Source organism: Trichomonas vaginalis, chromosome III (assembly GCF_026262505.1).
Source record: "Trichomonas vaginalis G3 chromosome III, whole genome shotgun sequence".
Classification (NCBI taxonomy): domain Eukaryota; phylum Parabasalia; order Trichomonadida; family Trichomonadidae; genus Trichomonas; species Trichomonas vaginalis.
In genome coordinates, this window is record NC_067205.1 from 9,215,739 (window position 1) to 9,242,039 (window position 26,301).

A 26,301-nucleotide genomic window follows, 5' to 3' on the forward strand; every position below is an offset into this window, starting at 1 on the left:
AAATTTTTATCTTTTAGAAAATGTCTAGCGATTTCGCTATCTATATTCGAGACAAGCTTTTCGACAGCAAAACATCTGTCGACCATAAAATCTTACATAGTGTAAACAAGAAAGGGGAATTTGTTCTAAAGTTCTGTTTCTGGGAATATGACAAGAACCATAAAACATTAAGCAGAGAAGTCTTAAAATTTGTCAATGACAGACTTGTTGACAGAGATGACGCCTCTTGGAGAGATGAAGTCCAACAAAATTTCTTAGAATGCAAAGAAGACACATGCGCTGTTCTTGAAGATGAAATAGAAAACAGAATAGATGAGCTATTAAAGGACAAAGAACTTTTACATAAATATAGTTGCGCCAAATTTGACATAACTCCACCAGAAAAGAAGAAGAAAGAAAAGAAAGAAAAGAAAGTAGAAGAAGAGAAGAAAGAATCTGAACCAGTTCCAGAGAAAAAGAAATTTGACATGTAAAAATAAAATTTTATTTTTAGAACATTTCTGGGTCAATGTCAATGTTCTCTTCCTCTTTAGGAGTAAACACTGGCTTAGACTCTAAAATCTTTTTACCCAATTTACCTTGAACTTCAACTATCTTAGACTCATAATATTCATAGTCGTCTGCTTTCTTTGGTTCATAAGGTATAACAAGTTTGTATGCTTTGCCTTCTTTAAGGTTTGAAAACCTTCTGTCAAAACTTTCTTTGACTGCTAACAAACCTTCTATGTCTAAGTCTTCAAATTTCGCACCATTTTTAGTCACAATAGCAAACTTAACTGGTTCGATGTTCCAAACTTTGCTGAATGAAGACTTTTCAAAATGGTAGAAGTAAACATTCAAATATGTGAATGGGTCTAGTTCTTCTTTAAGTCCTGACATGTACTTATTTACTGAGATGAATTTTGCCATCTTTTTCTATCGGATAAAAAAAATATTTTTTTTAAAATTTACTCATAAAAATTTTTCTTTGTATATACACCATTCTGAACATCTAAAAGACTTTTGACATTTGCCAAGAATGTTCGTTTAGACGCTGTCATATAACCATATTCTTGACAATATTGTTTATACGAATCGTACAATGACCTTTCATCTAAACACTCAAAGTCAGTTTCATCTATGAACAGTTCATATACACTCTTGTTTGCTTCTAACAATGTTTGTCTCTCTTCGGTATGTGGAATTTGTCTTGGATTGAACTTTGAAATATCTAATGTCATGAAATATGAGAACAAGTGGTTGTAAAAGTCAGATGTCAAAGTTTCTGCTAAGTCGTCAAAATATTCTGTATCTTGCATATGAGCTTCTGACGTTCTGACAACTACATATCTTCTGTCAGAACTTTCTAACTTCATCGGAACAGAATTGTTTGAAACCATAATGAAGTTTGCAACATTTTCACAAACTCTTTGGTCTTTATACTTTCTTTCAACAACTCCAACTTTGTCTGTTATAAGACTCTTCAAAGCATCTGAGTTCAAAACTTTTGTTGTATCTATACTTTGAAGTTCGTTACATACTATAAGTTTCATATTCTCTATTGAGGAGTTAAACTTGCCACAGATGTTTTCTAAGTTTGTCATATTCGGATTCGAATAGCCCTCTAACAGTTTGCACAAAATATCTGTAAAGAATGTGTTCTTACCAGTTCCTTGTTTTCCAATTATAATGAGAGCAGTTTCATTTTTAGCACTTGGATGTTGTAAGATGTTTGCAAACCAACATAAGATATACTCATAAACCTTTTCGTTTCCATTGCATATAATTTCTTTGACATGGTCTAACCAAGCTTCTATAACATTTTCTTTCAATTCTACTTGTTCGTATTTATATCCAGTGAAGATAGAATAGAAGTTTGGAGAAGGTGTATAAAACTTTATACCACGAACTGAAAAATCTTCAAGTTTTGACAATAAGATATCCCAAGCATCTAACATCTTCATGCCAACTTGTACAACTTTTATTTTCTTAAGTTTCTGTCTACATTCTTGTTCTGAAACTATTGTCGCTTTAGGTTTGTTAAAGACAACATCCCATTCTTTCATGACATAACATTCTGGGGCAGAGTCGACATAAATGACTAAACGTTTCAAATTCTCGACTGCTTTGTTATAGTCTCGAAATGGACACATATTTCTGAATGCTTGGAAGTCATAAAAATCTGAAACATCTATTCTGTACATTTTTATAAAAATAAAAAAAATATTTTTTTTATTCTTGACTTTGTTGTTGCATTTGTTGCATTTGTTGCATTTGTTGTTCTTGAGCTATTTGTTGTTGAAGTTGTTCTTGTAATACAATACTTTCACCAGTTGCATCTTCCAATTCGAAACTTTCTGCCGTCATTGACAAATACATAGGACATAAAAGTTTTACAGGAACAAAGTTTGCGTCAACTAATGTCAACGTTATACTTGCCAAAGTGTTTGAGTTCACTAAGGTTGAAAATTCTGCATTCGAATGAACAATAGGCAAACTAGCAGAGAAAGTATTGTTTATACGCATAAGTATCTTTTGGTCATAATAGTTTCTGTCGACATTCGAATAACACTTTGAACCTAAGTTTGAAACAATATATAAGATTGGTGTGCTTAATGTCAATGGAATAGACATTCCTTGTATGACACCTTTTCCTGTTATAGGAAACTGTTGTAGTAAAAACCAGAAATAAGTTTTGTATTATAGCTCATATCGTTTATAGTAAACTCAGTCGGACATCCAAACATAATGAAACCTGCTCTAGTTGCAGCACATGTTACACCCGTCCTTAAAGTATTAAATAAGTCAACAAAACCTGTTGGTGGTATATCTGAGTAAGTATCTTCAAAGGAGTATTTTTTACCATTCACAACAATAAAGTCTTCTGGTGTCAAAAGAGCAAAACAGGCTTTAGTCGTCATTGTGTTTAAGGTTAGTTTACAATATCGTCCTTGAGGACTTTGTAAGTTTGTTGTTATAGAATTATATGACTCAGGGTTTTTAGTCGTAATAGTATAAACCATTATATCTTCTGCCATTTATATATATTTAAAAGTTTTTCTGAAAGTGGAGAAGAACTTCATCTAAACTTTCACATGGCGTTTCTTGAAGTTCTCTGTCTAAGAAGTTCAAAATTTTGTAAAGACATAGAACTTTCCTTTGTCTACACGAACAAACAAAACAGGGTCTTTCATATCGTTCAAAAGTGTGTAAAGTCCTTTACATGAAATAAAGTCTATATTATTTTTCTTCAAACATCTTTCAAGAAGTTTTGACATTTTTACTTAGCAAATAAATTTTAATGAAATGTTGTGGTCGTCAAATATTTTTTATGACGTCTGGGAAACTATACTTTAAGTTCAACGTTTCACCTCCTTTCATAACGTATATCTTGTCAATGACATTATATGAAAACCACAGCAACTAATGTCGGGTTCTATTTCTTTGATGTTTATATCGTCTGCCTCTGTCAAAAGTTTCAATAGTTCTTTTCAAAACTTCATGAGGTGCAATGACATATGAGTTCACTTTTACAGGGTTGTGTTCGACCAAGTTTAACATTATACTTAAAGCTTGACAAATCTTCTCCTGAGTTTGAAGTTTTGTCTTTCAGTTGTTGGTAGTCGTTTCGAATATCTGCAACAGAACTTAAGTCTCTGCTAACTTCAGGATATGTTGGTTCTTTTACAGAACAATTGTATACCATCTTCGTCTTCGTATGGTTTCCCCACTTCAACATCTCTGTCTTTGACATTGACAACAACACTTTGACTGTTTGTTTGAGTTGGTGAATTTAACTTCACATCTGCCACCGCCATTAAACCTTTTGAAACACTCACGCTTCTATTTTTCGGAAATGACATTTTACTTAGAATAAAAAGATGGACGTATTCGAGTATCTCTTCGAATTGAAGCAGAACAAAGTTTACACACACAAACAATACAAATACATTGACAGAATAGTTCTTTATACAAACAATGGTAAATGTTATAGAATAGCAGTCTTTGCTGAACCTAAATATTTCCATAAAGCAAAGAAAGTTGGTATAACTGAAATGGTGAAAGTTCTTGACGTTACAAAAATATAACAACAAAACTTACAGATATTTCTAAAGGTAAGTTTATCTTACAATATTATGTCAAAACTGGCGTACTGTCAATATTTGACGGAGAGAAGTCAGTTCAAGAACAACTTACTGACCTGCTGCCAAAATCTGCTCGATGGAAGCTGTCGTTATGCCAATCTGAGGAGCCCCAGCAGGTTTCATCGAACGAATCTTCAAAAGAGCATCTTCCGTGAAAAGTGCTATTGGTTTTGTAAACTTCTTTGCTCTCAGTTCATCTGGACCGTCTCTGTCACAAGTATATTGTATTTGTACAGTACCAACAGTTGAAATACCACCCATAAAGTCTTCTGAGTCAGCAAATGGAATGCCAAGCCAAAAGTTTGAACGGTCTCCATTTGTATATTGAGTTTTTTGACCTCCTGTATGAGTCCATACTTTCACATATGGCATAATAGAACTTTGCATTTCAGGGTTAATGGTTGTTGTGAAGTTGTTGTTAAAGTTCATAGCATCTAATGTCAAGTTGTATGACCTCATATCCTCAACTGTAGAATATTCTTCTCTTGGATAATATTTGCCATCTATGTTTATATGATATTTAATACCGGGGTTGTAGAAACAAGAATAGTCATTTATAGTTCGTCTGAACAGTACAAACATAGTATCTGCATGTTTCATTGCAGTTGTTAAAGCAATATCTGTTCTTGCACCTGGGTCAGCACTTTGGTTTCCAACTTCACCTGCAAAGTCTTTGACAGATATTTGGTGTATAGGGAACATAAGTGGAACTGCAATATATTTGGCAGCTAAAGCATTTGAAATATCTGGGTCCAACATATAGACTGCAAGTCTGCTTTCTATTCTCTTGCATTCAAACTTTTCGCATGTAAACTTAACTGGGTCCCAAGCAGTTCCAGCAGCATTGAAATAATAGTTTACTTCAGTGTTGAGGTTTGAGAAACCAAAGTCTAAGTCAACTTTGTCTTTGCAAAATTCGGCGAATGACGTTTGATTTGTTCCCTTTACGTCTGTAATAGTGAATGGGTCTTGTGTTGGTGCAATGACTAAGTTATTTTTGCTTGGAGTAAGTTCGATAGAAATTTTTCCTGCCCAGTTTGGCAAGTATCTTAAAAACCTGAAGATGAGGAAAGATGACAAAGGAACTCTAAGTTTCAGTTTTACTTTGGTTACTGCTGCTGCAGTTTGTCCAGAAAGGTTAACATAAACTCCTGGAACGTTAGGGTCAAGTCTTCTTATTTTCTCAATATTTGCATACTGGTCTGTTTGTTCTCTAGCTTGTGGTTGTACTGAGTTTCTCAAAGCGAACCATTCATAGTTTGCCCATGTTACTGTTTGAACTAAGTCAGAGTTAGAATATATCTTATATCCCATGAAAACTTCTGGAGCATATTGGTATCCGACATAGAAAATTCCATTGCAACCTTTCTTGTCAGACAACTTGGCAGAAGGTTTTATTTCAATGTCTTGTTCCACGTATAAGAATGAGTTGTCAATAGAAATAATATGAAACCTGTCGCAAGCAATATCTACTGTTGTTGAAGAACCTTCTCCAAACTCACCTACGTTTCCATAAGAAACAGCAGTTGTATATTCGTAAGTTCCAGGAACTATTTCTGACCTTCTAATGGCATTGTCGCATTCGTTATACCATTCGGAAACATTTCCGTTCATGGCATCCAAAACTGTTGGCGTTATATTCTGAGCGGCGTACATTTCATATGGGTAAAAATATAGAATAGTTGGATTTATGTGTCATAATAGAACCCACTCGGACCAAGCTTTACTTTCTTCCTGACTGAGTTTTTAACTCTTCTTTTTCCTTCATTGCCACTACTTTCACTAGATGAAGTTACTTCTTCACTATTTTCACTTTGTTCTACTCTTCTTCTTTGGTGTCGCTTTTGGTAACTTGCCCTCTGCTTCAAGTTGTTGCATCTTTGCCTCATGTTCACCTAGTATGTTGTAAATTTTCCATGTCCTTTTTGCCTTTGGGCTCTGGTCGCCCATCTCAGGTAACCAATATCCTAGAAAGATTTTGTCATAGTTTGTATTTGAGTCTTCGCTTATTGTTTGCATGACTCTTTCCTGAGTTTCCGGTTCAAGCTCTTCAAATATAGCTTGTCCATATGGAATATGCTCGTTTCCAAATATATGTTTTTGTAGCCATTCTGGTTTTCTTTCCATGTTACCAATAATATCTTTTGTGAATGGGAAAGCTTTTACCCAACGTTTCAGTCTTGCGTCATTTATTTCTGTAGTTGGTTTTATTTTGTCAAGGAACATGTTTTTCAATACTAACATTTCATTTGGTACTGTCCATTTGAGTTTTCTTAAATATTCATCCCTTATCAGTTCATTGTCTGCAAAGTAAGTTTTTATGACATTTTGCAAACTTTCGTTTGCAAGGTCATGTACAATAGGTTCTCTTCCTTCTATCTCCCTAACTTTCTTTCTAAACTCTTCACCAAATATACCATCTTTATGGTTCTGTGTAGTTCTTTGAGATAAATGTTTTAGAACGTCAGGTGTTATATTTCCATCAGCCATGTTCATTTCATACTGGTTCAAAATATCTGCATCTTTCATATCTTTCAATGGCATTAAAGCCGCGCTGAAAATACCAGCTATATCTGGTTCACCATTCACTTCCATTGCGTCTACAACTTCTTGGAATTGTGGTTGTAAGTTTATGAACCACCTATCCGGATTAGCTTTATGACCCCATCTCATTGTAGTTCCATAGTCTGCAGAAACAAAAGTAGGTTTGTTTCCATATTGGTTAGGTTCTGAATGAACTTTAAACAATGTTTCATTTCTATATGTTTTGTTGAAATTTAACCTTTTATTTTCACCGAGTTCAGCCAAAGATTGAACGTTATATGGTCGTAAGTAAAAAGGATTGTTGTATTTGCGTACACTTTCTTTCAGTTCTTCCATTCTATGCTGAATATTTTCATCTGATGTTGGAGTCTTTTGTATGTCGGCGAACATTTTTCGATATTCTTCTACTATGTCAGCCGAATTTTTCTTAGACTCTTGGAAAGATTCCATATTCTCCGCATACTCTTGTTGAGGGTCAAGATTTTTCGGCTGTTCCAAATCTTCATCTAGTTCTGTGAAGTTAGTTTCCAAAGGAGGGACTTGTTTGTTTCCTTCAGGCTCTTCTAGCTGTTGTTGCTGAACTATTTCTTCCATGTCTGGTTGTATCTGAACTTCTTCCTGTGGAGTTTCTTGTACCTCATCTGCTGGCATTTCATATATTCCGAGACCGTTTTTAAAAAGTTCCCTATCTAAGTCATCCGGACTCATAAACCTTTCTTCTTTCGTTCCGTCTCTATTTTTTACGCGTTTCATGAAGAGAGTTGAATTATCATTTAGCTCTGACACCAAATATCTCGGAGTAAATTCAGTCATGTCATTTGGATGATATGCTATTAAATCATATCCCTTAGCGAGCTTGTATTTTCCAGGTTTGAAATTATATCCCATTTGGTGCTGAACCATAAAGCTAAATAGGTTCGGGTCAGTATTTCCTTCCTTGAACTTTCTAATAGCTTCTTTATATCTGTCACTAAAGTCAAGAGTATCTGGGTAACCATAATTTTCCTTAAGCATTTTTAAGAATTCTTGGTTTCCTTGTTCTCTACTTCTTTTATGTCCTTGCTCTGTTTGTGGTTGTTGCTGTGCAGTGTTTTGAACTGTTGGTTGTGGTGCTGGATTTTGAACTGTTGGTTGTGGTGCAGTGTTTTGAACTGTTGGTTGTGGTGCAGTGTTTTGAACTGTTGGTTGTTGTGTTGGTTTTGGTGCATGCCTGTGTCTGTGTCCATGTGACGATGTAAATGTTTTAGGTAGTCCTGGTGCAGGTGCTTCTCTTGGAGGGTTTGGTGGTATATAAGTTCCACCAGCTGGCACATATGTTCCATCTGCAGCATAATGTCCTACCTGACTTTTCGTTTTTAAGAAAGCATTTACTAGGTCTGTTTTGGTCTGTTGTAACTCTTTTTCTTGACTTTCCACAACAGTTGCTCTAACGGCGTCATAGGCACTTTGAACTGCCTGTCTCGTTGCTGCATCTGTTATTTTCGTCATATTTTGTGCTACTTCTCTTAACTCGTTGTCGAAACCTTCAGACTTCAGTTTCTTTCCAGATGAGAAGTCGTTCACTAGTTTCACCTTACTATGAAGAGCTTCGAAGGCGTTCTTAAAGTCAGCATTCATTAAAGCTTCATTTGAACTGTCTTCATCCGCTTGTATTTTTGTCCTTATTGACCCTATAAGTTGGGCTGCTTTAGCGTTGGCTTGGGCATCTAACCAGTCATTATTAGCTTTTATATATTCTGCGCTTTTCATTGCCTTTTGCATGGCTGCGTCGTTATTTTTACTTTCTTGTGCTAAGTTTCATACTGTACGGTTTGGTTTTGCAACTGTAAAAGTTTTTCTGCCTTTACATTTGCTTCAACTTCTTTTTTATACTCATCGCTATCCATATATGTCTTCAGGGCTTTTTGTTTTATTTCTTCATCTTTCAGTACTTTATATTGAGTAGTATGGTTTTTCAAATTTATAACATCTTGTTCCATTTTTGCTACTTCTGCTGCTTTTTCTGACACTTTTTTCGCATATTCCTCTGTACTTAGTTCTTTCAGTTGTTCTTCTTTCTTCTTTTTCTCTACGTTTAACTCATTGAGTTTCTTTGTGTGTCTGTCATATTCTAGTTTCTTTTCGTTTTCACTTATTTGTTTCTGTATGTCTATGTTTGACTTTTTGACATCTGTTATTTGATTTTTGAGTGAACTCAAATTCATTTGACTTTGAGGGTTATAAGCTGTTCCGTCTGCAGCTCCACCATAGCCTGCCATTTTCGCTAAAAGTGCCGCTCTTAAACCTCCACTCTGTGCACCAATAACTCGGCTTAAAAGCATAGGGTTGCTTGACATTTGTTGCAACATAGTGGGGTCATTCATCATTTGTTGTTGCAACTGTTGTTGTGGTGTCAGTTTTACTATTGGATGTTTCAATGCTCCCTTCCTCTTACGTATATTCTTACGTAGCTTACGTGGCATTTTAAGTGAAGTAAAAAACGGTTTTTGACAGATGTTTATATGACACTTTTTGTTCAGCACAAAAAACTACTCGGTCAAAGTGTTGTCAGTTTTGTAAAATAACCGTCCTATCTCATTCTATAAGGGGAAAAGGCTTCTCAAAGTTTACTTCCTTGGAACGCCTGTAACTTTTCCTGTAGCGACGATAGACCCTTACTTGTCCGGACAAAGTTATACTAAACATCTTCAGGGCTAGAGGGCACGAAGTGCCTGGAAGCCCCACTTCCTTTTTTTTTTTTTTTTGATTCATGGTTCGGAACATACAAACAGTCATTACATATTGAATAATATTTGTTTTGGAAGATTTGAAGATACAATTAAACTTTCATCTTTAAGTTTATTCAACATTTCATATTCCACAGATATCACTTATGTTTACATCGAAACAATGGTATTCGACACAATTTCTATACATAAAAATTTCAGATATTCAGATGGAACTTTAATAATTGATAATAAATCAATTATCCCAAATGAAATTACAATTGACACATAGTTGCAAGCATACCTCTATATATCGATTTCACTGAGGATAGTTTTAATATTAAAATTAATGAAAATTCGAGCAAATTAAGATTTATAGTATCAATAATTGACCTTGAATCAAATTCAACGATTAATATTGATAATTCCAATGCATGCTATTCTCAAGTCAATTATTACATAAAAAACGGTATTTTGAATTTAACTGGATCAAATGATGCCTATAGTACAAATTCATATTTATATATCATTGATAATTCAACAATCTTTTTGTCAGAGACTTCTGATTTAAACATAATGCAAACCATTATTGATTCAACTGATGGTTTTTCATTCCCAACAATACAAATTGGAACTAATTCTGAGCTTTATATTGAAAAATTTATTGCCTATTCAAGCTTCAAATTGAGTATACCCGAATGTGTTAATACCATCACATTTGAGAGCTTTATTGTTAACAAAACAGAAATTTCTATTGAATTTCTTCAAAAACAAGATGTTGTAATTGCAGGCAGAATTTTGAAAATCAGCAAAAATATAAGTTCCAATGGAAAGATTAAATTTTCTGAATTTTCAGAAATATCAGTGAATATTGATTTACCTCATATTGACTTTGAATCAACGGAGGTTATTATGAATTTTGACTTTGGTAAAAACAGGCCTATTGTATTTAACTCATTCAATGTTAGATTTATCAAAATTTTCATTGCGGTTGAAGAATATAAAAAGTATGATGATTATGCAAATATAATTAATGTTAACTATCCAATTGTTATTGCAAATAGTTTATCTGTTCAAACTACATACATTTTTGTATCTGGTAAAGATCCTGATGACCCTTGGTCTCCTCAAGTTTCTGTACCATCAAAGTTAAAAATAGAACATGTACAATCTAATAATACACTGTATTATTACATATCACAAAATCCAGTATTAATATACTTAAAAATTTTATACACATCAACTCCAATATATGATAAACCTTTCATCGCATTCGAGTCACATGATTTGAAAACGACATTAGATAACTATGTCAAGGATTACACAAAAGGAATCACTATCTACTTGTGTGAAGATCTCCAAGAATCAAATAAAATCGAATTGAACATCCATGAAAAGATAGAATTTCGAATTTTCTCATATTCTTCAGATAACAATAAATTCAGTTCCAACTTTGATTTGTCGAATATTAATGATTTTTGTAATTCATTTGTTCTTTCAAATGTCAATATACGTTCAATTCATCCAATTGCATTTGATAACATGAATGTAAGCTTATTATCATATTCTCATATTCAAAGCTCATATTCATTCACAAGTCAAACAACAGTTTTAGTCAGCAGTTCTTCGATTGCAGAACATCAATTCGACAATGTTGTCGCATTCGGAATTGTTGCTGATATGAGTAGTAATAGTGTCGTTCAAAAAGATCATAGTATTTGTTTGCTTGATAATTCAAATATCAAGCATTGTAACACAGGTGAATTATCCGATATGTATTTGATTGTCGAAAACGAAACAACACTTCATCTCGAAGATATAACTGAGAATCATATCAATCTCATATATATAAAGTTTATTTAAATATAATCACCATTGGATTCAATCACGCGTTCGCAGCGATCGATCCAGGCTTGAAAGACACGCTTTAAATCATCATAAGAAAATTGCTCAAATTGCTCTCTTACAAAATTTTCAAGATCATCTGGACTCGCGAATTCGCGTCCTTCAGCTCTCTTTTTTAGCGTGCCGAATAAATAAAAGTCAGAGGGTGCAATATCAGGTGAATAAATTGGGTTTGGAACAACTTTGACATTGTTTTCCAACAAGTAATTCATTACCTTATGACTTTTGTGAACTCTTGAATTATCAAAATGAATTGCAAACTTTTGTTTTTGTTGTTTGGATTTCTCAAACTCATCAGAATTGATAATTTGAGTAAGAACATTGTCAATTAGATACTGAGCATTCATCGTATTAGGTTTTTGAAGAATATTAATTGCGATGATGCCATTCACGCCCCAAAAAACCGACAACATCATCATTGGTGTGTCAATTTTTTTCTTCGGGAATGTTTGCGGATTTTCATCCTTTGGGATCCACATGATTTTGGCTTCTGTTGCATATTGAAACCAAAACTCGTCCCCTGTTACTAAAAAGCGAAACTTCTTGGATTGATACGCACCCAATATAGAGAGGAGCTCTTTCGAAGATTGGACTCTAGATTTTTTTTGAACTGAATTAAGGTTGTGCGGAACCCAACGTGTATACGCTAGTTTGTAGTTCAAATAATTGTGCAGATAATAACTGACTGTTGTACGTGGTATCTTTGTCATCTCCTCTATCCTTCTGAGTGATGCTCTTGGGTCTTCATCTAGCGCTTGAAGAATTGCTTTGATTTTTCTTTGATCCGGCGATTTTTTGTCAATTTTTATGATGGGCGCCTTTTTGTTCATGAAGTGATACATCCTAACATGATACGTTACAGTGGAATAGCTAGGAGCATCCATACCGAAGCATTTTACCAATGTCTCGTAGATTTTTTTACAGTCTTTGCATTTTTTTGCAAGAGCGAGGATGTTTTCTTTATGATTCATTAAAAAAATGAAAAAAATCCCGCCAAAATTTCCCGCGAAACCGCCTCTTGTCTCAAAATTCATTTTATATCCCGGCATGGCGCCAAAATACAACATACTCATCATATACATATATTCATATTTTTTATTATATATTTATAATCAGCATATATCTCCTTTAATAGTCTCATATAGAGCGCTGTGCTAAACGCACCTTTGGACACCCTATATCTAAAAATTATTACAGAGAGTGGAGAATTTCCGATTTGTAATTCAGCTGCTTTTACTAATCTTCTTTTAACGAATGGTGCAGAATCTGAAATCTCTTCAAGTATTACCTTTCCGAGTGGTAATATTGTTTTCATTCCACAAAATGGATTCACAACATTAACAATCAATGCTGATGATAAAGATCAATGGTACAACATTATTAAAATTACAAAGGCAAATCACGAAAATAAACTGAAAGTTATTATTAGTACAACCTCAATAATGCCATTTAATCTCGAAGGATTCATTAATGAAGTTAATGTTTATAATGCATCACATTGAACCAACAACGGATCTTATATCATTCAATGTTTATAACGATGATGAAAAGAATATTCCGGTTATTACTTTATTACTTTATGATGGTATCAAATTCACGTATTATTTAAATATAAACCAAACTTCTGGAGAAGAATCATCTATCGTTGTTAATTATGACAGTTCACATGTTAAACCTATAAGCTATAATGTTCATATCAACCACAATTTACATCCAAATTATTATCATAAGCTTGACACGTATAAGAATAGCTTAGTTTATACTAGTAAGTTGAATGATTCAATTACAGCATCACCAACGCAAACACCATCACCTACACCAAATGTACATCCTGATCCAACAACGACGACTTCTGAGATGACTCCAGAAAAAACACCAGAAACAACATCTCAAGATTCAGATGATAAACAAAAAGATGGTAAAGGCAAGAGGATCGGTATCATCCTTGGAAGTACCATTGCAGTTATCATTGTCATCGTCGTCATTGTTATTATCGTAATCACGATAATCAAAAAGAATAAGGAAGACTCTACTGGCGTCGTTCTTGAAAAACTCGTTTAAAATCTCGAATAAATATTCAGATTTTTTAAAATCTTATTAATTTTTTCCCTAAATACCAACCCAATAACTCATTTTGTCATCTTATGCCTTTTGAAAAGGTACATTCACTAGGCGATAACAGTAAAACGGGATGAAAATAGGATAAATAGCATCCCTATATAGTGCCTAACAATATTTATACAGACCAAAAAAAATTTGGCTAGAGATTTGGCGAGTTAGAAAAGTTAGAAAATTGAGAGGAATTTTTATTTTTGAATTTTTTTGGAAAGTTAAAATTAGAATCAAAAATCGATTTCTGGGAGAACCACGCATCTTTTCATATTTTTAAATCGACAGGAATATTAAATAATAGTTGTATAGTATTATTACCTGAAATTATGGTTGAATATACAGAAAAAATGAATATATTTGACAATTTTGAAAAGTCATAAAGTTAGATGGTTACAGACTCATAAACTATACTTTAGCTAAGATTGATATATGATTTCAACAACATATGGTTAAAATCGTATAATTTTTTTAGATTTCAAAGAGATATATATGGTAATATAATGCAAGAGAGTCAGCAAATAGCATGTAAAGTATGTGACAATTAACTTTTTATTATATACAATAGTAGATATCGAATAATTTCCAACTTTATTGTTAAATATTTTCTTATCGAGCTTCTCTTTAACGGTTGTATTAAGGTTGTAAATTTTTGATGCTAGAAACTTTGAAATCTTCTTTGCTGCTGCATTTTTCTTGAAAGTTGTTGCAATTTCGAATAGATCTGCGCATTGTATGAAATGATAACTTTAAAATATCTTGAAAACAGAATAGGACTGCTTTTCCAAAGAAATACTTACTTGTAAATCAGAGAATTTCAAAACTGATTACAAGATTATCATCATAACTTTGGATTTTGATGAGCAAAAAGGCAGATCAGGTATTAACAAATCATTTACTGTAGCTCATAAAAAGAATAAAACTTTGTTCACAACTAATGATGATAAAATAAAGCTATCTTTTAATAATTAAAATTGAGAAGATATTCAAAATATTTGAATGGTTTAAAATATTTTCTTTTAATTTCTCTAATATATCTTCATAATTATATAATCAAATTTAAATTTTTATTCAAAAAGGCAATATTTCAAATTTTAAATTTCAATAATTTTAATTGTGCAATAAATGTTTTTGGTTGTAGCGGGTTTAAAGATTTCTCCCCATATTTAGTAATTTGGTATTCATAATTTAATGATATCTTCAAGTAAAATTCAGAATTATTTCAAAAGTCAATAATTCTCTAGTAACTTTTCCCCAAAACCTAACCATTATATTATATGTGCAATTATTCATAATTGCAAAGAAAGGTGGGCGCATTTACTGGGTAGTTCTTGTGATGCGAAATAATTGGAAATTAACACCTAGTTTTAACAGCACCATTCTCTTTTTTCTCTTATTTAAATGCATTTGCACACTTTATTTTTGAAATATAAGAGTTTTGAAAATTATCTAATTTATCTGCTCAAAAACTATAGATCTTCATAGGTGTTAATAGAATTACCAGCCTTACATATAGTGTTTAATATATTGATGCACATCATACTGGGATTTATTCCTTATTCATCTAGTTATTATAAGATTTATAACCCCATGAAAATTTAAAATTTTGTCAAAAATAGTGAATGTACCTTTCCTTTTGACCCTGAGATAAATTTGGAATTTCAATAATTGATTTCTGATAATTTTTCCATAAATAATAATTGCATGAAGCTAAATGTCCAAGCAAAATTGATCAACTCTTCTTTATTCAAAAATGTGAAGTAAAAATGTGACATCTACAACATAATTTCTGAAAAATTTATTTCGTATGTTAGCTGTACACCTAATTGTCAAAAAAATATAATTTCAATTGGGAAAAACCCGCAAAAGATTTTGAATGCATGATTATGTTATTCCTGAACCAAAAGATGACTACGAAATGTGGGAATCATGTTTGGCTGCTCAGGATGAACAAGAAAATCAATTCAGACTCTTTCTTATCACAATAAAAAAGCTATTATCACAAGTAACTTCAAAAAAGAAACTCAACCCACCTATTGAAAACAAAACTGGTCATTTCTTAGATACCACTTTGCCGAATTTGTGCAAAAGACTTGTAAATCAAGCTGCATGGCAGACAAATCAACAAATCGTATGTCAAATTCTTGAGCAATCATATCTTACTATCCAGATTGCAATTAACTCACTCGAACCAAAGCAGGTTATTCCACTTTTGCTACTCTTAAATCCAAATGTTCCATTTTTCATTGAAACAAAAACAGGATTCAAAGTAAACAAATCCAAAAAATACAAGGAAATAGTTGATACATTTATTCGCAAGAATGGAATTGACTCTGTTTGTCATTTTATAAATTCGAATCCTACTATTTGCCCAATTGATGTATATTGCGGCTATTTTACGCTAGTAATACTATTTAAGGATGTAGTAGATATGGATGATCCTATGAAAGTAATTAAACCTATTGAATTCTTTTTAGAAAATCTTAAATTCTTCACACAACAGAGCAGATCGTCCAATAGAGACACATTTAGTTACGTTATAAATACAGTTCTCAAGATATCACTCTCAAATCAAGGCTTATGCAACAAATATGTCGATCAATTAATAAGCATCGCTACAGAGCATATTAACTCCGATAATTTGGAGAAAAATATGATTGGTATTAGTATTCTTACAGAAATTATTGAATCCGTTCGTTCTTCGTCGTTTTTATTTGATCCAAATCTCGTATTACAGAAAATTCTCGATAAAGACTTACACCAACAAGTTATTCCGAAGCTTACACCACTTTTTGTCGAATTGGCCAAAGCCGAGAAGCTCACAATTGATCTATTAATGATTCTTTGGGAAAAAACAAAAACTGCTCACTTTTCTGTCCAAAACTTGTATTCAGACCTTCTTGGCGAGTCCCTAGGAACTGTTAACTATCAGACTTTTAAAGATTGGCAGTACCAAATCGTTCACAATCCGAATATAAATAAAATTATTTTCAAAGTTCTTCTGAAATGTGCATGTACGTCAGCAGATGAGAATGTTGTTAGACTTGCCTTGCAAACATTGTTCAAATATGTTGATAATAAAGAACTTGTTGCAGCAATAATCAAAGATTACGATGAATTAAAGAACAAAAAGATCCAGAAGCTCTCTTTCTTCTTTATCATGGATGCGATAAGGGAAAACAATAATAATGTTGAGCTTTTCAAGCTTCTATCCACGAATCTTAAAAGATTCAAAGAAAATTCATATACGTTAGACATCATGGAGATTGCTAAATACATCAAAGATAATCCTGATGACGAAAACTTGTACTATGTATTCAAAACAGCCATTGAAATTAAAAAAATTAAAATTCCAGCACAAGCAATCTCTTTTTTGTTCAACAAACCCACTGAAATATTATGGAAGACCATCAACTATTTGTTATCGCAGAGCGGATTGAATGCTTTCGAAGAAGAATCTTATCAAGAAATAGAATCTAACTTAAACAAGCTTCCGGAGCTTCCAAGGACTGTAGAGTTCATGCAGTTCCTTAAGAACTACATTATATTGCTTGGTGTTGAGAAAAGAACGATTGATTGTTCAAAACAACCAGGATCAATTCCGAAAAAGTTCAAATTGAACCAGATTGATACTCCTGGATTCTCTTTCTTATGGAGAGCGTTTGATGAAGAGAAAACATCAAGTACTTTAGTACAATCAACAATTATTTCTTTAATTGAAGTTGTTGACATTTTGGCAGCACCCAGTGTATTGCATTTTATCATGAATATGATTAGAAAATCAACTGGGCTTAAAAGAGAACGATATTTGTGTCTTTTGTATAAATTTATTCAAAATTATGAAAAAGGAACGATATTATCGAACTACGGATACATAAGACATAAAGATCTGGTTATTCCAAGCTCAAGGAGATCTTGTTTGTATATAATGAGCGACAATATGTCGAATCCAATAATATTTTCAACAGAAAACAAGCCAAGTATCGAATATATTCTTCTGAAATTCACTTCTTATTATGGGGTTGGTATAAAGAAGGCCGAATTTTACTATAATCAGCAGAAATTAGCAGTAAGTAAATCATTATCCGAATATTACATCCCGAACAACGCAATACTGCTAGCAAATAATCTTGATTTCACATATACCAGGCCAGAAGCCTATCTTCCTTCAGCAGTTCTCTTCCATGAGAGAAATTATAGCATTTTTTACGAGATTTTGCGCCAAGAACATTCTCAAAAGGAGTGTGAGATCATAAAAGGAATTTTGCAAGACATCCCAAGCGATCCCAACCTTATTGATAAAATTTATTCAAATATATCTTCAGTCGTTTCGACTCTCTCCAGCGAACATAACCCTGTTATTGCGAATTACATCCTTGAGTGCTTGATATTGCCGTCGTACAATCCACAAATTATGCAGCAGTTTATCCAATATAATGGAATTCCTGTAGTTTTTAATAAATTACAGGACATAGAGTTTATAGATTTAGCATCTCCATGGTTTATTATCCTTTCTAATCTACCTCCGGAGATTATTGGACCATTTGCAATTCAAATTTTAAATTTCATCTGCGGAAATTTGACGAAATTCCAAATTGAAGCCAAAAACGAATCTATTACATTTTTGATGAAGCTCAATCCCGAAATTGCCAAAGAAATCATCATGAAAAACCAAGATTTAATTGTAGAAATTATTTCGAACCTTACGAACAATCCATTGACCTATTTCACCAGATACTTATTAAGTCTTGATATCCCTGACTTTTTAGTATCAATTTGTGTCCCACAACTGAAAAACAACAAAGATCCTTCTCATTTCATCCAACTCTTTGTAGAATCAGTTGCCAATGCATCGAGTAACGACATTCACCATATGCTTGATCTCTGCTTCTCTTTGGTCGATAAATATGCAACAAGTGACCAAATATCGAATACAATTTCAAAACTATTTCTTAAAGCCATGAAAACCCCAGAAAACTTAACTTTCTTGCTTCCTAAGATATTCGATACCGTAAAGAAAGCGAAATCCCAGAAAACAAGAGAAGTTTTATTATCTGCTCTGACAAACGTTGAAATTCCACCAATAGAATCATTCACAACGCCAATCAGACAGTTTGTCTCAGAATTTACCAACAGATACTTCGACAGATACAGTTTTTCACCAAATTCCGAAAACAGATCTCAATATGGATCAGGATTACGGAACTTAGGAGCCACTTGCTATGCAAATAGTACTTTGCAGCAATTATTCCACCTATCTCCATTCCTTACTATGCTATTCCAAGAAAATTTGACAAATGATGCATTGATTTCACTGAAATATCTATTCCACGCCATGCTTATTAGTCAAAGACAGTATTGCGACCCAGAGCCCTTCATGACTAAGCTCAAAGCACCGGGTGGAGGAAAAATTGATTTCAGTGAAGAACAAGATGCGTCAGAATTCGTTTCCAACTTGATTTCGCAGTTCCCGAAGCCATTGTCCACATTGTTTACAGGCAGAAACAGGAATGTTTTTGAGAACAAAGACGAAAATCAACGGATAGAAAATCTAGAAGATTTTACAACTTTGTCATTAAGTGTTCAATCATCAGATTCAGTCCAAGACTCTCTTAAACAGACAACAATGCCTGAATACATGATGTACAATTGCGAGAACATTGGCAAATCAATACAAATGGAGAGAACAACGTGGATTGACGAAGCTCCTCCTGTTTTGATCATTTCTTTGAAAAGATTCGAATTCGATGTCAGTAATTTCACTAGGATAAAGATAAACAAACACGTGGAAATCCCTGAAACACTGTCTATCAAAGAAGTGATGTATAATAATGAAAATCTCGACGATAACGATTATATTTACAATTTATTTGGCATGGTTTTACACACAGGAAATGTCAATTCCGGGCATTATTTCTCTATCATCAAAATGGAGAAAGATGATGAGGAACTGTGGGTGAAATACAATGACACTGAAGTAGATAAGATCAAGACAGAAAAAGCATTTAATGACGCTTGTGGCCAGAAATCGAAATCTCAACAAGAAAATAATACTTCCGCTTATTTGTTGTTTTACATCAAACAAAAGTCAGATTTTAAATTTGTTGATGTGAATGAAAACAAGGAAATATGCAACCCAGAGATAGTCTCGAGAATAGAAGATGATAATAAGATATTCATCTTTAATCAATGTGCTTTTACTCCTTCTTTGTTTGATTTGGTGTCAAAATTTGGAGATTTTGAATTGTTTACAAAATATTTTCTCAGAATTTTCTTGCATTCAACAATGGAAAATGACATAAACAAAGCAGAGAGTAGGATGATATGTAGGGTTGATGAACACCCCAATGAAATCTGTAAATTAATATTGGATGACAAAGAAAACGTCAATAAAATATTGACAGTTTGCACAAATTCAAAATTTACAACGAGTTTCACAAAAATTTTGAAAAAAGTGCTTGAAAAATCATCGAAAGAGATGAGTTACGAACTGATAAGTAACATCATCAACTGTTTGTTATCGAGTACTAACATGTGGCACTGTATTCCTAATTTGTCTGATTTAATACAACATTATATTTATTTGGATAAAGAAAACGTGACAAAAATTGCCGAAAATGAGTCACAAGTTCACTCAATTTTGTTCGTAATCAATGATATTTTTAGTGACGCGAAATCCCAGATATTCCTCCAAAATGTTGACGCGTCAAAACTGTTTGACATTGTCAGAAATTTGGCAAATGTCAAATTTTACGAAGAAATGGCCAAACTCAAATTTTTGCAGGCGAAAGTTTGTGTCTCCAAAGTCCATTTCAACAGCTACACGAACATGTTGAAAACAATTTCTGAAAACGATACACTCACAAATATTTTTGACACTTTGGCGGTTTTCAAAACTGACGATGAAATTGACATTTTCCTGGACAATCATCCGAATGTTTCAACTGTTTTCGAGCAGATTATTAAGATCCTGAAACAAAATGACTTAAACGCAAAGAATTATATTTTAAGTCATTTGAAACCATTTTTGAAATATTTAATTTCAATAAATTCTGGTTTCCAAAAAAGTGCTTTTAATTTGCTTCATTCTTTGTTCCCCAATTTCATTCTCGACTTCAATGGAACTCAGCCACAAAACGAAGGATCAGAAGAAGCAAACCAAGTAATTGAATGCCTTCTATCGTTGTCAAAATTGAATATAATGGAAAAAGTGACACATGAAAATTTATGTTTGGCATTTTCATTTATTTTCTTCAACAGCGGTAACATTTCACAATGTCTAAGTGATCTTGTATATTTAGGTCTAAATGTTTCTGACAAAACCGCTGTCAAAACCGCTTCATTTAAATTATTAACGTCGATTGATATTTTAGCGAAAACAAAGATCGAAACATCGTACATGACAACGTTTTTGAAGGACGGAGAAATGATGAATGATCACAAAGAAACAAGTTTAGTTTTTCTTGGTTGTTGTGCTATAATATTTTTAACAAATATCGAAGAAAGTGAATCCATCAAATTGTTACAAACTAAACTAGTTTTTGATCATTTGATAAATGCTTCAAAAATGACATCTGATTATAAATACATCAGACAATTGTTGGATTATCTTTTGTATTTGAAAGATAAGAATGTAATGGTGGATGATCTTATTGTTGATGTTTATTTCTGCAAGAAAATAACACCTGTTGTTTATCATTTCGTTGAAACTTACAAATACTTGGAAATGATAACAAAAATGATTGGAAAATTAGAATGTTTGAAAAACATCAAATTCACTTTCATTTATTTGTTGAATCCGCAAAATAACGTTGTTGATGATGAGCCTATTTATTATGTTCTTGACTTGTTCGATGATGAAACACCAACAAACATTTTCTCAGATGAACAATGGAGATCTTTAATTGATTTCTTCGAGAAAAAGAAAAATGATTTGAGATTGAAATTCTGTCAAATTTTGACAAAAATGTGTCAAAAAGACCTCAAATCGAACTTTTCTCAAATAATTAAGTCTCTTGCAAGTATTTTAAGAGATGAACCATTGATGATTTCCATTGCTTTGTTGGAGAATGACATGCCGACAATAAGAGATGTCGTGAAAAGTTCGAATTCAAACAGAGATGTTATTTTCACTTTGTTGAAGGACTCTAATGAAGCAAAGAGAGAACTTATCAGGTGCTTGCAAGCAGCCAAGCATGAACTTCCAATTGAAAATGAATTCTGGGAAGACGTCATCAGAATAGCTTCGAAAGATGACGCAATTTCAGTCTGCAAAGAAATTTCGTCATTGATGAATTTCGGTGTTGAGAGCGCAGACATGTGGGAAACACTTCTTTCTATTAAGAAATTGAAGGAAATGACAGGAGATGATATGATGCAGCTGTTTAAGGCAGCAGGAAATGAATTGTTTAAGGAGAAAAACCCTTTAGTTGAAAAATTATTTTTGTAAAATTATATTTTATAATAAAATATGAGACTTTTTTCCCCTTAATTTGGAATAATGAAGTTTGTAACATCAATACTATATTTCATTATTTCAAGTGGGCAATTATATTTCAAGATTTATCACAAGTCAGATGGCAAATAATAATCAAAAAGATATCAAAAAAAATAATTTATTCCTATTTTTTGGATCTAAATATATGCTCGTTTTTTGGATCTAGATACAAATTATTTTTTGCTTAATAAAGAGCGGTTTTTCCTTCATTATCTTTAGCATCAAGATCTGCCCCATATGAAATAAGAATTTTTGCTGTTTCTATCTTATTATTAATTGCTGCATAATGAAGAGCGGTTTTTCCTTCTTCATCTTTTTCATTTACATCTGAACCATGTGAAATTAGGAGTTCTGCTATTTCTTTGGTATTATATAGTGCTGCACTCCTGAGATAAAATTTTTCGTCACTTTTTACACCATGTAAAAAAAGAACTTCTGCGGAATCTTTACAATTATAAGCAAATACAAAATCAAGAAGGGTACTTCCAAATGAATCTTTTTTATGGACACTTAATCCATGTAAAATAAGAAGTTCTGCAACTTCTCTGCTATTATATTCAACTGCACAATGAAGAGAGTTTCTTCCATATTCGGCAACGGCATTTATATCTGCACCATATAAAATAAGAAGTTCTGCTGTTTCTTTGCTATTATTAATTGCAGCATAATGAAGAGGTGTTTTTCCCTTTTTATCTTTAGCATCAATATTTGCACCTTGTGAAATAAGAAGATCGATTATTCTATTGCTGTTATTTATTGCTGCATAATGAAGGACTGTTTTTCTTTCTTTATCTTGAGCATAAATATCCGCACCTTGTGAAATCAAATATTGACAAAGTTTAACATCATTGAATACTGGCGAATAAAGTAAGCATTCGTCAAACTTATTTAGTATTTTTCTGAATAAAAATTAATGTAGTATATATGTATTAAGGTAGGTTACAAAATTCACTATAAAATCTATCGTTCGTAACACTCTCAATATATTTACTATATGCATCTAATATCATTGATACCTTTTTATTTATATTGAACCGCATTTTCATCAATTTTGAAATAATCGTTACGATCCCCTAAATAAGTGTTGCCCAAATTCAATTCAAAAAATCGTTTTTGGACTTTTTTGGCGCCATAGATAACCCCATAATGTAGAGGTGTCTTTCCCTTTTTATCTTTAGCATCAATATTTGCATCTTGTTAAATAAGAAGATCGATTATTCCATTGCTATTATTTATTGCTGCATAATGAAGGACGGTTTTATTGAAATCAATATAAGCTTGTGTAATTTTGGAAAATCCTTCCACATTAGGCGAATTCTATTGAAAAATATTGAGATTGTCCTTGCAATATTTGTTGAAAAGAGAATGGCCGGTCATTCAATGGTTTGAAGTTTCTCATAAGATTATTGATGTCCAAACTAAAGATTTATCGTAGAAATATCCTTATTAGATTATATATGTATACAATAATATTAATGAACTGTGAAATATTTATGTTTTTCATTATGAAATGTGACTATTGATTGTAGAGAGAATTGCATCGTATTGTCATAAAATAATGTTGTCATAATAAAATTAATCAATATGGGGACTTTTGAAAAAGTTTATTGGCAATGTTCCTCATCTGAAGTGATTGTGCAGATGTTATAGCCCAGTCAATATTTATATTTTCTTTCCCTTCAAACTTATCATTATTTTATCATCGTTTTAAAATATTCTCTATCTCTTCATATTAATCATTGTTTTACAATATTTTTTATTCTTCATTATTTTATGGCATTCTCTTTCTTTTCAAATTTATTTTATTATTTTATGAAATTCACCTTCTATTCGAATGAATTATTATTTTATTTCATTTTCTATATTTTCATATTAATCTTTGTTTAAAAATATTCTCTATCTCTTCATATTAATCTTTGTTTAAAAATATTCTCTATCTCTTCATATTAATCATTGTTTGATAGCATTCTCTTTCTTTTGATATTTATCATTGCTTAATGATATTCTCTCGATATTAATGAATGCCCTCTTAGTTTTGCTATCAAAATTAAATCAACAAATATTATCAAATTCTTAGTTGATCATGGTGCCGATGTTAACATGAAACTTATTCTATTTCTTTTCATTTTAATCATTGTTTAATTACATTCTCTTTTTCTTCATATTTATCCTTGTTTTATCACATTCTCTTTCTTTCCATATTTGCTATTGCTTCATTGCATTCTCATTCTCTTCATATTTAGCATTTTTATATCGCATTAACTTTCTTTTCATATTAATCATCATTTTATTACATTTGTAATTGTTTGATGAAAATCACTTTCATTTCATATTAATAGTTGGGTTATCACATTCTCTTTATCTTCTGATTTATCATTGTTTTATGAAATTCTCTTTCTTTTCATATTAATCGTTACTCAACAAAATTCTCTTTCTCTTCAAATTTATCATTATTTTATTATATTCTCTTGCTTTTCATATATATTATTGTTTTATGAAATCCATATTCTATCCATACTATTCCGAACATAAAATGATATCTGTTTATATTTGTTTCCTCTGTTACGTAAAATGATGATTGTTTCTGAAAAAGGTAATTTTAGTTTTGCTTGGCTTAATTTTTCGAGAAGATGGTTTAATTCGAGATTTTATTCTTAGTTGTTTTTGTTTTATATGGCATACTTCTGTCCAAATAAAATTTTGTTCTGGATTTATTTGTTCATTGTGAGTGTTATTAAATACAACTTTTCCTGATGTTTTGTCATTATTTCGAAGGTAACAATTAATAACTTCTATTTTAGCAAATCGACTTACTACTGAAAAAGTATTATTTCCTGAGTTATCAATAATGTTACATTCAACTATTAATGTGTTGCCCCAGTCATTGCTTATAACTTGATCTTTAACAGAGTTTTTAATGATGTTGCTATGATATAATTTTAAAGCAGCATAAGCTTCATTTCTTATACAATATTCATTTGTTGCTGTATTATTTATTATTGAACTATAATTGGAATTCGATTCTGTTTGTCCTGATCCGAATTGGTATCCGCAGCTTTTATTTGTTCGAAAATATGAAATATTTGTTTTTGTTATGCATTTAATTCCTTGTAATAAAAATATTGGTGATTTTCCAATTGGATTCTTTGATGAACTTGATAAAGAACTCTCTAAAACGAAATTTTTCAAGGAGTTATTATTTGTATAGCAATAACAATATTTTCCGAAATTTGGTGCTGAACAGTTAAATGAACAAATTCGATTGTGAACATATTCTCCACAATTTATTAAAACTGCACCACCCTCACCTGATGGTATTGATACATTCGTAAATGTGCTATCTTCCAATAGAAATTTAGAACGGCATACTACATGAAGTGCTCTATCTTTTAGATTTTCAAAGAAACAGTTTTTGATGCAATATCTTTTGTTATCTGAAAAATGATCCTTTTTTGCACTTATATACTCACCATCATAAAATTCATTATAATCTTGGTTAATTAAATGCGTGTTATATAAATTCCTTTTCCGAACATATGAAAGTATCTAAAGTAAATATACAAGAAAGACCTTGAACATGTATCACCACATTTTTTATTGGCAAACTCTCATAAATTAAGTTCAATTATATAACAGCTTTGAAGTAAAATAGTTCACCCAAAAGTTATTTAAAAATTTTAAAATATTTGAGATGACCTTTATCAAAATGTGCTTTTAAAACTGTAACCCCAATAAATTTTTTCCCCAGGATTTGTAAACTAATCCACTTTTTGAAACCTTAATTGAAAATAATTTTTAGTAATTATTTTAAAAAGTTGAAAATTACTGCTTTTAACTTTTTAAGACATTCTATTTTTTTTCACTTTTTTATGAAGTTTACAGAAAAATTTATAGAGGATTTTTTCAGACAACTGTGGTGGAACATTATTGAAGGAATATAGAATTCCAATCATTCTTCAAATAATTGAGCTTCGCTCAATTATTTGAAGAATGATGTTAATTTGTTTTATTTGTAACTTTGCATAAATTAGATCTGAATCTGACATTATACCACATTAAACCTTCACCTATATGTTTCTCGAGTTCTTGTATCTGATCCCAACCATGTGGAAAAGTATTTAGATGAATAGCAACAATATCATCTGCTGATTGAGGTTTTTTGAAGCATGTATGTGGATAGTTTTCTATATTGTTGCATTCTGGTATTGCATTCATGTTTATTGGTACTTGAACATCTAATGGATGTCCAACCATATGAGGAATATTGCAAGAACCTGGAGTTTCTCCAATATGCCAAATAAATTCATTAAATTCTACGTCATCAGCCCAAATGACCTTTTCAACTATCCATTGAACTCCGAATTCTGTGAATTTATATGCTGCTTTTCTGGAGAGAATCATTCCACTTCCACCTTGA

At 32.0% G+C, this 26,301-nt stretch overlaps 8 protein-coding genes and 2 pseudogenes across 10 annotated transcripts, besides 3 other annotated features; 5 read left to right on the top strand and 5 right to left on the bottom strand.

Moving 5' to 3' along the window:
- Positions 1-6,854: part of a mobile genetic element that runs on past the window's edge.
- TVAGG3_0669940 (uncharacterized protein) lies at positions 21-473 on the top strand (the record flags this gene model as incomplete). Its single annotated transcript, XM_051242360.1, has 1 exon — positions 21-473. The coding sequence occupies one exon, from the start codon at positions 21-23 to the stop codon at positions 471-473; it is 453 nt and encodes a 150-aa protein (XP_051088947.1).
- TVAGG3_0669950 lies at positions 490-2,132 on the bottom strand (annotated as a pseudogene). Its single transcript has one exon. A coding segment is annotated over exon 1 (1,643 nt).
- Positions 2,212-2,900, bottom strand: TVAGG3_0669960 (annotated as a pseudogene). Its single transcript has one exon. A coding segment is annotated over exon 1 (689 nt).
- On the top strand, positions 3,861-4,067 carry TVAGG3_0669970 (uncharacterized protein; the record flags this gene model as incomplete). Its single annotated transcript, XM_051242361.1, has 1 exon — positions 3,861-4,067. The coding sequence occupies one exon, from the start codon at positions 3,861-3,863 to the stop codon at positions 4,065-4,067; it is 207 nt and encodes a 68-aa protein (XP_051088948.1).
- TVAGG3_0669980 (protein of unknown function, DUF4106 family) lies at positions 5,934-6,368 on the bottom strand (the record flags this gene model as incomplete). Its single annotated transcript, XM_051242362.1, has 1 exon — positions 5,934-6,368. The coding sequence occupies one exon, from the start codon at positions 6,366-6,368 to the stop codon at positions 5,934-5,936; it is 435 nt and encodes a 144-aa protein (XP_051088949.1).
- A 4,360-nt stretch (positions 6,855-11,214) lies between the features above and the next one.
- Positions 11,215-12,456: a mobile genetic element.
- On the bottom strand, positions 11,233-12,360 carry TVAGG3_0670000 (Mariner transposase; the record flags this gene model as incomplete). Its single annotated transcript, XM_051242363.1, has 1 exon — positions 11,233-12,360. The coding sequence occupies one exon, from the start codon at positions 12,358-12,360 to the stop codon at positions 11,233-11,235; it is 1,128 nt and encodes a 375-aa protein (XP_051088950.1).
- Positions 12,457-12,748: 292 nt separating the features above from the next.
- Positions 12,749-13,339, top strand: TVAGG3_0670010 (uncharacterized protein; the record flags this gene model as incomplete). Its single annotated transcript, XM_001302541.2, has 1 exon — positions 12,749-13,339. The coding sequence occupies one exon, from the start codon at positions 12,749-12,751 to the stop codon at positions 13,337-13,339; it is 591 nt and encodes a 196-aa protein (XP_001302542.2).
- A 94-nt stretch (positions 13,340-13,433) lies between these two features.
- Positions 13,434-15,019: a mobile genetic element.
- A 244-nt stretch (positions 15,020-15,263) lies between these two features.
- Positions 15,264-19,552, top strand: TVAGG3_0670030 (ubiquitinyl hydrolase protein; the record flags this gene model as incomplete). The annotated part of the gene is made up of 1 exon (XM_001302540.2): positions 15,264-19,552. A coding segment is annotated over one exon (4,289 nt), but the record flags the coding sequence as incomplete, so codon positions are not given.
- Positions 19,553-21,179: 1,627 nt separating this feature from the next.
- TVAGG3_0670040 (ubiquitinyl hydrolase protein) lies at positions 21,180-21,836 on the top strand (the record flags this gene model as incomplete). The annotated part of the gene is made up of 1 exon (XM_051242364.1): positions 21,180-21,836. One exon carries the CDS (start codon positions 21,180-21,182, stop codon positions 21,834-21,836), a length of 657 nt encoding a protein of 218 aa, XP_051088951.1.
- A 4,044-nt stretch (positions 21,837-25,880) lies between these two features.
- Positions 25,881-26,285, bottom strand: TVAGG3_0670050 (uncharacterized protein; the record flags this gene model as incomplete). The annotated part of the gene is made up of 1 exon (XM_001302539.1): positions 25,881-26,285. One exon carries the CDS (start codon positions 26,283-26,285, stop codon positions 25,881-25,883), a length of 405 nt encoding a protein of 134 aa, XP_001302540.1.
- Between the last annotated feature and the right edge of the window lie 16 nt (positions 26,286-26,301).